This window comes from Schistocerca cancellata, chromosome 3, assembly GCF_023864275.1.
Source record: "Schistocerca cancellata isolate TAMUIC-IGC-003103 chromosome 3, iqSchCanc2.1, whole genome shotgun sequence".
In the NCBI taxonomy this organism is placed as follows: Eukaryota; Metazoa; Arthropoda; class Insecta; order Orthoptera; family Acrididae; genus Schistocerca; species Schistocerca cancellata.
The window spans coordinates 146,144,134-146,158,759 of NC_064628.1; the positions used below are offsets into that span (position 1 = coordinate 146,144,134).

Here is a 14,626-nt window from a genome sequence, read left to right on the forward strand (position 1 = left end):
TTACTACTTTAAGTGTCTCATTTCCTAATCTAATTCCCTCAGTATCACCCGATTTAATTTGACTACATTCCATTATCCTCGTTTTGCTTTTGTTGATGTTCATCTTATATCCTCCTTTCAAGACGTTGTCCATTCCATTCAACTGCTCTTCCAAGTCATTTGCTGTCTCTGACAGAATTACAATGTCATCGGCGAACCTCAAAGTTTTTGCTTCTTCTCCATGAATTTTAATACCTACTCCGAATTTTTCTTTTGTTTCCTTTACTGCTTGCTCAATATACAGATTGAATAACATCGGGGAGAGGCTACAACCCTGTCTCACTCCTTTCCCAACCACTGCTTCCCTTTCATGCCCCTCGACTCTTATAACTGCCATCTGGTTTCTGTACAAATTGTAAATAGCCTTTCGCTCCCTGTATTTTACCCCTGCCATCTACAGAATTTGAAAGAGAGTATTCCAGTTAACGTTGTCAAAAGCTTTCTCTAAGTCTACAAATGCTACAAACGTAGGTTTGCCTTTTCTTAATCTTTCTTCTAAGATAAGTCGTAAGGTTAGTATTGCCTCACGTGTTCCAACATTTCTACGGAATCCAAACTGATCTTCCCCGAGGTCCGCTTCTACTAGTTTTTCCATTCGTCTGTAAAGTATTCGCGTTAGTATTTTGCAGCTGTGACTTATTAAACTGATAGTTCGGTAATTTTCACATCTGTCAACACCTGATTTCTTTGGGATTGTAATTATTATATTCTTCTTGAAGTCTGTGGGTATATCGCCTGTCTCATACACCTTGCTCACCAGATGGTAGAGTTTTGTCATGACTGGCTCTCCCAAGGCCATCAGTAGTTCTAATGGAATGTTGTCTACTCCCGGGGACTTGTTTCGACTCAGGTCTTTCAGTGCTCTGTCAAACTCTTCACGCAGTATCTTATCTCCCATTTCATCTTCATCTACATCCTCTTCCATTTCCATAATATTGTCCTCAAGTACATCGCCCTTGTATAAACCCTCTATATACTCCTTCCACATATATAATCATTCCGGCTAATTGATATAGTAAGGCAACCAATGACGTATGGTAAGTGAACCCGGAATCCTAGTGTAACGACAGTTTTGTTGTCTGTGCGCAGACGTACTGCGTCGATGCTCAGACGGCTGACTCGGCGTGCACAGCGACCGCCTACCTGGGCGGAGTGAAGACCAACATGGGTGCCATCGGCGTGTCGGCGGCCGTCCCAGTCGGAGACTGCTTAGCGCAGAACAACACGGAGTACCACACCAACTCCATCGCCCGCTGGGCCCAGGTGAGCTTAGCGACGAGCGCACCGTGTAACACCGTCTTTTCTTCTTATTATTATTTTTAACCGCATTTAGTATTAAATGACACCATGCGCATTATCAGTGGCACAATAAAATCTACGCTCAGTGTGTGGCTGCCAACCCTGAGCCACATACCACCCTCGGAAATGCGGTGAAAAATCGCTCTTCTCAGTGAGTTCAACAAGATAACTACGCTCATTCTCAAAAATTAAAGATAACTGCAGAATGTGGTGCCACACATCGTGGCACTACACAAACCTGGCGCAACTAGCATAGGCACATAGGGTACACACACGATGCAGATCATTAAGTCCACAGTATTGGTGATAAGTTGAGAAAATCGTCGAGAAACACATGTGCTACAATACGCCACTGTTTTCTGCGCATGTACTCCGAGATCAATATGGGATATGATCACCATGCACACGCACGCAGGCCGCACATCATGGCACTACACAAAACTGGCGCAACTAGCATAGGCACATAGGGAACACACACGACGCAGATCATTAAGTCCACGGTATTGGTGATGATGATGATGAGCGTTTGGCGTCATTGGCCGGGAGGCCCCTCGCGGGGCAGGTCCGGCCGCCTTGGCGCAGGTTTTATTACATTCGGCGCCACATTGGGCGACCTGCACGCCGGATGGGGATGAAATGATGATGAACACAACACAACACCCAGTCCCTGAGCGGAGAAAATCTCCGACCCAGCCGGGAATCGAACCCGGGCCCGGAGGACGGCAATCCGTCACGCTGACCACTCAGCTACTGGGGCGGACACGGTATTGGTGATAAGTTGAGAAAATCGTCGAGAAACACATGTGCTACAAAACGCCACTGTTTCCTGCGCATGTACCCCGATGTCAATATGGGATATGATCACCATGCACACGCACGCAGGCCGCACAACGAGTTGGCTTACTCTGGATCAGGTGGTCGAGCAGCTGCTGGGGTATAGCGTCCCATTTTTGCACCAGTGTCTGTCGGAGCTCCTGAAGTGTCGTAGGGGTTTGAAGAAGGTCATTGATATGTCGACCGAGAGCATCCCAGACGTGCCATTGGTGTTTAGGTCTGTAGAACAGGCAGGCAACTCCATTCGCCTGATATCTTCTGTTTCAATGTACTCCTCCACGATGGCAGCTCGGTGGGGTCGTGTGTTAACATCCATCAGGAGGAAGGTGGGACACACTGCAACCCTGAAAATGCGGACATACTAGTGCAAAATGACGCCCCGATACACCAGACCTGTTACAGTTCCTCGGTCAAAGACATACAGGGATGTACGTGCATCACCCCACACCATCAAACCACGACCTCCATACAGGTCCCTTTCATCGACATTAAGGGGTTGGTACCTGGTTCCTGGTTCACGCCAGATGAAAACCCGGCGAGAATCACAGTTCAGACTATACTTAGACTCGTCCGTGTAATAACCTGGGACGACTGTTCCAACGACCATTTACTGTGTTCTTGACACCAGGCTTTACGGGCTCTCCTGTGACTAGGCGTCAGTGGAATTCACATTGCAGGTCTCCGGGTGAATAATCCATGTCTGTTCAGTCGTCTGTAGACTGTGTGTCCGGGGACAATCGTTCCAGTGGCTGCAGTAAGGTCTCGAGCAAGGCTACCTGCAGTACTCCGTGGCCGTCTGCGGGCACTGATGGTGAGATATCGGTCTTCTTGTGGTGTTGTATACTGTCGACGTGCCGTTCTGTCTGGACACGTTTCCTGTCTGCTGGAATTGTTGTCATACTCGCGAGATCACACTTTGTGGCACACAGAGGGCCCGTGCTACGACCTGCTGTGTTTGACCAGCCTCCAGTCCCTCTCATATTCTACCCCTCATAACGTCATCAGTATGTGTTCTTTGAGCCATTTGCAACACACAATCACGATTAGCACGTCTGAAAACGTCTGTATACCTACTCCCTACACCGTACTCTTACATGCACCAACACACTTCTGCGTATGTGGACTGCTGCCAGCGCCACCATGCCACGACCGCAGGTCAAATGCACCGCATGGTCATACCCCGAGGTAATTTAAACCCGCAAACCTCCATCCAGAGCTTTGTTTTACTTTGTATCAGCATTATCCTTAATTTATGAGCGTAAGTGTAATAACCCACAGCTGCCCATACTTGGAGCGCAGGAGACTTAAATCGAGAATACCAGCATTACTCTCTGCTAAAGAGATGGCGAACTCCAACTTTGATGTCGACTATCTGCAGAAACGACACAGGCATGAAAACTGTCCACCAAAATGCTAAAGTGACATGACATCTGAGAAACCGCTCCAACCAGTCACGCAAAGTGTGGACAACTCGAAACCGCATGCGTACTGGCCACGGAAGATATGCTGACGCCCTCTACAAATGGGGAACGAAACCAACACCAAATTGCGATTGCGGCGCTGAAAAACAAACAGTCCGACACATAGTGGTTCGAGCCTACAAGGGAACCTTCAACGATTTCCTCACTGCAACAGAAGAGGTAATCGATTGCACTAAATGTCTTGATGTCGATCTGCAATCATTCTATGTATAAAATGTGTAAGGATTGTGATGTATGCCATACAATAAACCAAATAAATAAATTTTAATCGCAATCACAATGGAAGAAAGTGATCCACGCACGTTATATTTCGCTATGTTTTAGACATTTTTAAATATAATTACAATCATTAATAGTATCAACTGTATGACTGCAAAGTTCGGAATCTACCAGGCATTTGGGGCATTTGCCACTTCGTTTTTGTCTTTCACTCGTGATACTTGTATCTGAATGAGGACTTTCGCATCTGTTGGGTCATAGGGCTGGCTTTCATTAATCAAGCTTACTTTAACAGAAATTACTATATCACTTATTACTTAGTAGAACAAAGCAGGGAACATAAGACGTGCTTGGGACAAGTATATTGCATCAGTGTTTAGAAAGTAAGAAACGATTTCTAAAAGTATGCTAAGAAATTGTTAGCTTACGTGAGTATGGAAAATGGCCTCTTAGGAACACTGCCCAATACAAGGAGTTTTTAATTAGTAGTTATTTGCCACTCTTCATTTCATACTGAGGATAATTACATCACCTTCTACGCTCTAGAATCTTACGGAAATTTCACTCATAGAAGATACGTATTGGGTAGTTATAATTAAAGTACAACTACTCACAGAGATCTAGTGCAGGCTGTGATTATGGCATGGCAGAACTTGGTGGATGTTCTAATACGTTAACACAGAACTGATTTACGCTGGAAAAAAATTAGTTCCGATTTTGACCACCAGGTTCATATGTGACTTTGCGAATACAAGAGAGACGTTTGTAAATGTTTCCATATGTAATGGATTAGTAAAAGGACATTGGAGAAAAAGTCAAAAAAGTGAGACAGGCATTATGTCTGCTATATTATTAACGGCCGCTTACACAGTTCGTTCAATATCGGCACCGAAGACGTCGAAGAGTCGATGTACAGTGCCAGATTTGTTCCTGGTGGACGAGATAGGAAACAACTTTCTTCCAGCGCAGATCGGTTCTTTAACGCGTTAGCGTATCTACCACCTTTCTCTGTCATTAGATAATTACTAGCCACACTGGGCTTCCGTGAATAGCTACGCTTTAATTATAAGCACCCAGTAAGAGGGCGGCTCAACGAGTAATGAAACCCTTTTTTTTCTGAAAGCATGTTGATTTTATTCAGGACTCCCCACTTTTGGCTACAAACCCTGTCTTTCAATATAATATCCATTCAGTTCGCTCTCATTACGTCGTCTTACTGGGAGAGCCTGCCTGAGCGCATGGTACCACTCTACAGGTCGAAGCTGGAGCAAACATCTTGATGTATCAGTTCAAATGGTTCAAATGGCTCTCAGCACTATGGGACTTAATTTCTGAGGACATCAGTCCCCTACAACTTAGAACTACTTAAACCTAACTAATCTAAGGACATCACACACATCCATTCCCGAGGCAGGATTCGAACCTGCGACCGTAGCGGTCGCGCAGTTTCAGACTGTAACGCCTAGAACCGCTCGGCCACTCCGGCCGGCGATGCATCAGTAACTTCATAATCATCCGCATACTGGTTCCCGCAAAGTGCATCCTTCACTTGGCTAAACAGATGGAAGTCGGATGGCGCGAGATCCAATCTGCTGAGTGATTAGGAAGAGTAGTCCAATGAAGATTTGTGAGCTGCTCCAGGGAGCGCGGACTTGTGTGAAGCTTGCGTTGTCATGCTGAAGTTAGTTCGCATTTTTGTTGCTACCAACACACTGAAGTTTCTTAAATTTCCTGAGGGTAGCACAATATGCTCCAGAGTTCATCATTGGGCCAAGAGGAAGGACACCAAACAGACTAATCACTCAGTCCTTACCGACTGAGGATACGGCTTTGATCTTTTTCTTCGGAGGAGATTTGTTGTGGTTCCACTACATGGATTGCTGTTTTGTTTCCGGTTCGAGGTGATGAACCCATGTTTCACCACCAACAGAGACTTCCAGTTGAGAAGTCAGATGTTTGACTGAGATCCGCAGGTTCCAGCATTGAAAGAGTCACAGCAGTGTGTAGCCAGCTGGCACGAGGGAGATCGAACAGGTTTGTGCGACCTTGTTGCGATGATGACAGACGTCTCGCCCAAAGACTCATCGTGCTTTTGTTCACTACCCCGTCCGTAGACATTCTGCAAGCGTCTACAAATATCCTCGATGGTCTCGTTTTCCGCTCTGCTTGCAACGTACCCCAATTACAGACTCCATTTTTAAGTCTGCGTATAGCGACGCTACCTATAGGAACGTCATGAAACTACAGGGGCTAAAGAAGGGATATTCAGTGATGTCCCTCAAGAAATTTCACTTTTTTTTCCAACGAGAAGTGGCCGAGGAAAAAAGCGTCGTATTAATTATTGAACGCCCCTCTTACGTTCCTTGTCAAAAAAGTGGAAAACCAGAAAGGACTGGAGAAAGCGAATCTAAATTTCATGGTCTGATAGGGTATATGGTGTCGCTTCAGTGATTAACGTACCGAGTCAAATTTACAAAGAATTAGGCAGTATGGCCCCACTTTAAGCACAAAGTAGCACTCGCTGTGGCCTGGATTTAGGAACTAATTCAGTTGGGATGTGTCACATAAAGTTGTCGCATCCTCTCGTGAGGCAAAATCCGAAAGAAGACAATTTATACCATCAGAAATAATAATATATAGATTATTATGATATATTGGAGGCGTTCCATTTCACCTTGATATCCAGAAGTCTTGTCTCACAACTGTTGCAACTATTCCTTGATATTGTGGGTACTTGCACTGGGACGAGGTAGACATCTGAGTTGATCGCACACATGTTCTATCGGGAACAGATCTGGGACTTCAGTGCCATAGGAGTACCTCAGCTTCACGCACGGAGTTAATAAAGACATGTGCCACTTGGGATAAGCAGTATCCTATTGAAAAAGGGCACCGCAACGCTGTCACTTGAGAGGTAACATGATGCAGAGCGTTCGGAAGCACAGCTATGCCGCCAGATAACTCTCAACCATCACCAGTTGTGACATGAAGTCGTATTCGATTATACCACTCACCATGCCGCCCGGAGAAGCACTGCTATGCTTCTCCAGAACAGTGGAACAACGGGACCTCTCTCCAAGAGAGAGGATGCTCGCCGAGGATGGCTCTCCGAGGTAACGCACAACCACGATTCATCGCTGAACACAGTACGACGCCATTCATCAGCCATCCATACATCAAAGTCATGACATCACTTAAAACGCAGCCATATGCGTGTTTTACTGCTAACGACAACCTACACGCGGGGTGGTAAGTCTATAGTGTAGCTGCTGCTGGTCTCCGAACGATGGTGCGGGATGGCACAGAATGTTTCAGGCATTCCACTACTTGTTCTCGGATGGGAGGCGCGGATGTGAAGAGGCTACGATGCGCTACAACGATCCTACCTAGCGGTGGACAGACGTGAGAGACCGGGACCTTAACGAGAAATGCCTGTCCTCACGTTCTTATGCAGTAAAACATCCTGCCACTGTCACATCCAATTGCACAAAAAATCTGGATATTGCGTAATTCGTCCAACATGCCTAAATGCAGATCCATAATGAGACCATTTTTACACTGCCAGGTGCTCAAAACGCTGTCTCACACACGAGTAAGCAGGATCTCGATGTTCTTCACACACCACTTAATATCCTACCATGCCTGATAACATTAAACACGAACAATAGTAGTGCAATAAGGTGGCCGTTCTATCTGTCCTTAGAACCGTAACTGTAATAATTTGTACACCTGCCAATGATACGTACATCTACAAAGTTTCATTGACATCCGACCATTTCGTTTGGGTGTCTCTCTTTTTCGTTGGTAAATGTGTATGTCACAGACATATGTTCTGTATAAATTGTTTCATAAAATACAATTTTATCGTAATGTGGGAAGTCACACGTTAACCCAGTAAATATCGAATTTAGCTACACGGCTTTAGATTCAAGTATAATTATTAGAATTTACTTTTATACTTAAGTGTGAAACCTTTTGAAACGTAGAACCTTAGATCCATGTTGATTTCAGTGTAGTTCATACATCAAAATATATGTGATGTTATCAATTAGCACAGTTCCTTTTAGATTAAATGAGGCTTGGACCCTAAACTTTTCGGTTCATCTCCAGTTCTAATTGTTTTCTACCCTTCTAAAACCGGGCGTAATAAAAAGAATTGTTAGGTATAGGTGGTGTTTGTTCTTTCGGACATGTGCGAAAGAACAGGCACAGCCTATATATAACAGAGGCGAGAACGGCCAGTGATCTCTTCAATGCGAATGCACACCAGACCCGATCGGACTCTGATTGGAATCGGCGAAATGGCACGAGTAATGACAATAATGGGCAAGGAGCACTAAATTCGTAGTGTGTGACAGAATCAACATTTGTGTCTGACAGGAGGTGTGCGAGGGTAGTCCGTGCAGCTACGATGCCTACTGCTTCCGGATGGCGCAGTGGTCAGCGCATCCTCTTAATGAGCGGGAGAACTGGGTTCGAATCTGGTCCGGCACAAGTCTTCAACCTTCCCCGTTGATTTAAATCAATACCCACTTATAGCGAATGTCTGTAATTCCTTTGTGCCGCAACTGCTAGAGATAGAAAAAATATTCAAAAATTTTGTTAGGATACGAATTACAGGCAGTAAACGTGGGTGAGAACCCCACAGCAGCGTATTTTACCCAGAGATGTTATTCCGGCCGCTGTGTCCAGTTGTTTCTAAATCAACAAGATGAAAATGCACCAGAAGACGCATTTCGGAGCATTACTCAGTGGCTTCAATGATGACAGGTTATTCGATCACCTGCTGTAAAGCTGCCTCAGTTTTTGTTCATGACTGAACTTACATTTCTGTGTACATTTTTTCGTGAGTTTCCTGTGAAATGAAATAACCAAAGCTAGGTACGGTGTTTGGACTGTCAATTCATTTCAAAAATATCATTGTGCTTACTTCCTATTTTGAAGTTGGTTTTGACTCACCTTCCTGTACTGCTCACACTGTGTCACATATGGACATACTACCAATTTACTAAGATATCGATAAAAATCTATACATTTTCTTACACATCCAGTGAACTAAACACAATTCGCACACAAATTCTTAGTAATAAAATTAATTACAAATTAATCATAAGCTTAAGTCTTAAAATAAATGAATCACAGAATTCTCAGAAACATTAATTGTTAATATCAATACATAACGCGATGTTTAATTCTCGGCATGCACTATCACTAGCCACACGGATTCTGATGTAACTTTCTATTAGATCCTATGCACCACTGAAGCTGCCCAGCTACCGTAAGTAAATTTTAAATGCGATTTGTAAAGTACTCTGTTCATTACACATCTTTATCTACAGCTCCTTTAACAACTATTGAATTACGATCGTTACTTCTGCTGCACTGTCTAGGAAATTTAATATAGTACCTTCACTGTCTAGACACTTGGACAATTATAGAGTGATCAAAGGTTTAAATCGCTGCTTCAGACGCTTTGAAGGAGCTACACGGAAGATTTTTTTCATCAGTCTTCTGACTGGTTTGAAGCGGCCCGCCGCGGATTCCTCTCCTGCTCCAACTTCTTCATCTCAGAGCAGCACTTGCAAACTACGTCCTCCATTATTTGCTGGATATATTCTAACCTGTGTCTTCCTCTACAGTTTTTGTATCGTACAGCTCTCTCTAGTACAATGGGAGCTATTCCCTGATGTCTTAGCAGACGTCCTACCATCGTGCCCCTTTCTCTGTTCATTATTTTCCATATATTGCTTTCGTCGCCGATTCTGCGCAGAACCTCGTCATTTATTATCTGAACAGTTCACCTAACTTTCAACATGCATCTACAGCACCACAACTCAATTTTTGTGATTCTCTTCTGTTCAGGTTTACCCAGAGTCCATGTTTCACTACCATAAAATGCGGATTGGAATAAAGTTTATTTCCTTTACCAGTAAGCTACATTACGCTCCCAAGGTAGTTTTGACAAAAATTTGTGTTTTGAGGTGCGTGAACTGAAACGCAGAGAAATTTTCTATGTCTTCTATTACACTAGACATAACTACAGTTCTGAATCAGATACTGAAACGTACTGTAATGAATAATAACTTCTTCTTGAAGTGAAATTTAAACTCACGTGCTCACTGCAGATTATCGACTCATCTATCGGTTTCCATAAAACGTAACACGTCCTTTCATGACCGCAGCGCAGCTTGACTGCATTAAATGCCTTTCGTACGTATCTGCATCCTCTCCCATGTCTCGACTCACCTTCAGTTAGGACTGTGGCACTAATGCCAGCAAATATCGCCTGAAATCAGTGTGATGTGAACTTCTAATGTGAAGCGTAAGGAAACATTAAATTCCATACTTCACTAACCCATGCCTCAAAATCTCGAAACGAATTTCAAACTTAGATATTTAATAACTGAAGTAAAAAGGAAAGGCATGCAGTCAGTTCCAATACTTCTAAAAGGATAAACTCCATACCGGTACTTGAATAATGTACATGACTATTAAGGATAACTAACGTTATAGAACATGAATCATATATACATATGTTAGCTACGCAAACCTGATGCCACCTGGACAAAGAGGGGGGGGGGGGGGGAGGTGATGCATATTCAGTTACTGAGATATAGCGCCCGTGTTACAGTAACATTAATTTCCAGCGACTCCCACATGTGCAAAGCGACTGTATGAAGAGTGAGGGAAACACTATCTACTGATCATGGAACACAAAAACTCGGCTATCAGGAACTCCCTTCACCCCAAATACAATTCGGAGCAGATACTGACAGCATTCATATACTACGTAGGTGGAAGACCATGCGCATGGATTCTTGGCATAGGCCACACGATCCCACACAAAGAAACTCATAAAGAAACTCCAACTTTATATATCATCGTATATCGTAAAATCATTTGACCACTGACTATAAAATTGGTAGCATATATAAAATCTCGAGAGAGCTCGAAACATAATTAGCCCGTGGGGCTAAGAGGGAAAATCACATTTATAGTTGCCTTATGCTTTTACTATTATAAGCTATATTTAAAACAATGTAGATGAGCTTTCCTTACCGAAAATCGTATAAAACTGAACTTGAAACTCATCTTCGGTTCAAGTAAAGCAACTTTGGCACAATCACACCACATCATGATGATCTGCGTTCCCTGCGTCCCAGCTGAACCAGGCGGTGTCACGTGTACAAATTAAGAACTGGAGTTTTAAACGTGCTAAGGACCGAAAGTAATATTTTGAGATACAACAAAAAACAGTACTGTATGACATACGAAACAAGCACGCATGTTTTTAAACTATTAAACATTTACTGTCATCCAGGAATTATATATTATACAGAAAGTTCCGAGAAAATTGAGCACAGTTGTCCAGAAAAAGGAAATTAAAATCGAGAGAGCAGAACGTGTCTTGCACGTTAACTTATCTGGGCTAATTGGGCGAAGTCCAACGAAGATATCATGCTACAACTACTGACAAAACGCAATCAAATATAAATGTCTTAAAACATGTGCACAATACGAAACAATAATCGTCAGTGGGCAGTATCATTACACATCAGGAAAAACTGATGATGATGATGTTGTATAAAGGGTACTATAGAAAGCAAGTCCCTTTTTAGCGTACTATCGTGGAATACTTTCTGCTACTGCAATCTGTATGTGAACTAATTCATCAACAGTTTCGCCTTTCTTTAGGATGTTTACACCTTCCCATCGGTCCGTGTCACTGAATGTCCCTTTGATGCCCACTATTCCAGGTGACGTAATTTTAATTTGTGCAGCAGAACTGATGTATAGCTTTGTTGTGGTGATGACTTTATCAGCAGCAGCCCGGAAGTCAATAAATTCCTTTTCCTTCATTCTGTTGAATGGTAAAGGAGGACGTGTTCGAGTAATTTCTTCTTGTAAATCATCATGTACCCAGCGCTTGATTACCTTATTGCACTTTTCTATTACGACAAAATGTCAATCACAAGATAAAAAACTGTGACCTGAAATCAGATACTTACGCACTGTGCAATTAAACAGGCCACAAGACATTACGACCGTGTACATATATAAAAGTACACGGATTTTGTTTTGTGCACAAAAGCAGTCAAACCCAACCATAAGTTTACTTTTGTTGCCAGCTACATTAAAAGTACTCTATGTGCAATTCAGGACATGGAATAGGCATGAAGCAATATTACTAGCTCCATGAAATCCTTCACCCTCACGTTAGAAACAGATTACAGCGTCAGTGCTGTCATAAGAGTGAACACAAAAATCGTAAATGAAAGCTGGCGTATGTAGACCACGCCAAATGTGTAAGTGATGAAAGAAACAATGCATGTAGCATTGCACGCTTTAGCTTCTGAGGCCACTGTCACAGTCATAAAAAATTTTTTCGGTCTGCTAATGTACAAGTGTTGTTTCCAGGCATAGCTGAAGAAGTCGTATCATTCTTTATGTTTGTCATTACACTTTCTTGTTTCCTATGATGCAGTTACAGTGTTTTTCTGACCTTTTCTGTTGTCTGGTGCGTGCCCTTTCACCTCAAGGTGCAAAGACTCACATTTCTTATAAGTATCTGACTTTGGTCTTTCAAATGATAGATTTAAGAAGAATTTAAAAACTATCATTCTATACTGAACTTCTTTAACTATGGTCTGTGGAAATTTTACGTAAATTGTTTTGAATAAGCGACAAATATTAAGTACACAGCTGAGGTATTCTGTAGAAGACTTACTTCTACTGTAATGACTCTCTTCCCTTGGTGCAGGCATTATAAGTTGCGATGCCAGTAGAATATAGTCCTCAGCATTTCTGCAGTTGTTTGAACCACCTCTATTATCATGGCACGGCACTCGACACACCTTATCCAATTGCTTTATTGGTTAATGTTACAATTTCCTTTCCTTGAAACACAAAATACGTTTATCAATGTCTCTGGAATGACCACCACTTCCATCAGGAATCAGATATCACACCTGATTGACGAAGGCTGTCCTCAGGTTCGTCATATTTATTACTGCGCCGCCTTGACACTAGCAGTATTTTCATTACACCCATTACAAATGTGCCTTGAATAGTTTTATTTTGCATAGAGAAGTCTGAAATAATTTGTTCTTAATTTATTGACAAGGACCTGCAGTTCAGTTGAAATGGGAAAGGTTATTACTTTAGTTTCGATATGTTTAGAAAGGGTTTCTTGTTACGCTAGGTACATCTCCATTGCAAGTGCTTTAATGCTTTAATACGTACATTCTACGTTGTTTCGCGGTCGTGTCAGAATCAAACCTATTCCCGACAAAATTGTAACCTGACAGTATATAAATAACATTCCTACCTGTATCTTTTCAGATTTTTCTGGAACTATTTTCCCACAGCTCGTAGTACATTCTGCTCGTTTAACTCGAGCATTATGAGATATAACTTACACAGATAAGCAACGTTGAGACCTAACTAGTATCATTTTGTTTTTTCCGTAGGGGAAGCGTGCCCACAACAGAACAATATGGAAAATGTTAAGTTCGCACTTAAACTGGTGCAATTTCAACGCTGATTGTCAAGCACTTCTGGAATGAAAGAGCATAGGAGCTAGCACCAACGCCGTCTGTTGATCACTGTTACATGATAAGGCGCTTGTAGTGTATTATTCTGGCATTGATGTAGGGCCATTAGAGCGACTAAAATTAATTTGGAAGGAAATGGTACGTATAGAATGTTGGGTGTTCAAGTGTGCTCTGCGACTGCATACCACATGGCCAAAAAGCATGTTCCCGGACACCCTTTTAGTTCAAATCCCAACGAGCCAAAAAAACTGGTGCAAATCTCATACAACACTCCACGCTAATAACACGTCACTCTACCACGAGCTCTCACTGTAGGTTGTTCTTTGTGGCCACAGCCGGTTACGCCAGAAAAGCGTCGGACGCGGTGTGAATTCAAGCTGAATCTGGTGAGAATGTAAACTAGGTTACGGGAATGTCATCCGTTATTTACCCAATTGCATGCTGATCCTTTATTCTTTTCTGGTCAAGGAGATATACAAACATGATTAAATGTAACTAGTGGATCACTTACGTGTGGGACCATTTCCATGTAATTTTCGCATCGAGTTATCAGCCTACAGTCTTCGTTAATAATACAAAGTGGGTGAAATGTGTCAGTATCATGATTGGAAACGTTTGATTGTTTACAAAGACATACAAAGGTACTGACACAATAGGATTGAAAACATTTGATCACCCTCTATGACGCTGAAAGGTACATGTTAGAACAGGAGTATTACAATGTTTCACTGCGTTGACTCCGCGTGATATAAGCACAAAAAGTCAGCGGGACGTGTTGGGCACTATAGAAATGTAAGTCGGAGAAACTACGTACAAAATAACAGTAAGAGAGAAGTGTGATTATACAACATAATGATTAATGATGATTCGGTTAACGCTATTGTACTTCTTCGCCTCCATGACACCATACTGTTTATGATGGAAACAAATACAAAACCTAGTGTAATAACCCTCTTACAGTACACTACTGTTTGAAACAGGTGTTATTACTATTATTGTTATTAAGCTGTGAAATCCATGAACGCTTTCCTCCGAGGAGGCTACAGTACTGAACAAATTTAGTAAATACTCATAAATTCCCGTCTCTATGGTGTTTCAATAGTCCTAGTTCACATTGGAACACTATTATGGTATCTTTTAGGTGGATATCCAGATCATCTTTCAGTGGTCAGCCCTACCAGTCTATTAATGGTCCTGATT

At 42.5% G+C, this 14,626-nt stretch overlaps 1 protein-coding gene across 1 annotated transcript in view; it reads left to right on the top strand.

The window, feature by feature from the left end:
* The window catches only part of LOC126176063 (membrane-bound alkaline phosphatase-like), a 160,989-nt gene that overhangs the window by 80,536 nt on the left and 65,827 nt on the right, over positions 1–14,626 (top strand). The window contains exon 4 of the mRNA XM_049923196.1: positions 1,129–1,302. Within this exon, the coding sequence (XP_049779153.1) occupies positions 1,129–1,302 (174 nt within the window). The remainder of the gene's footprint in view (positions 1–1,128; positions 1,303–14,626) is intronic.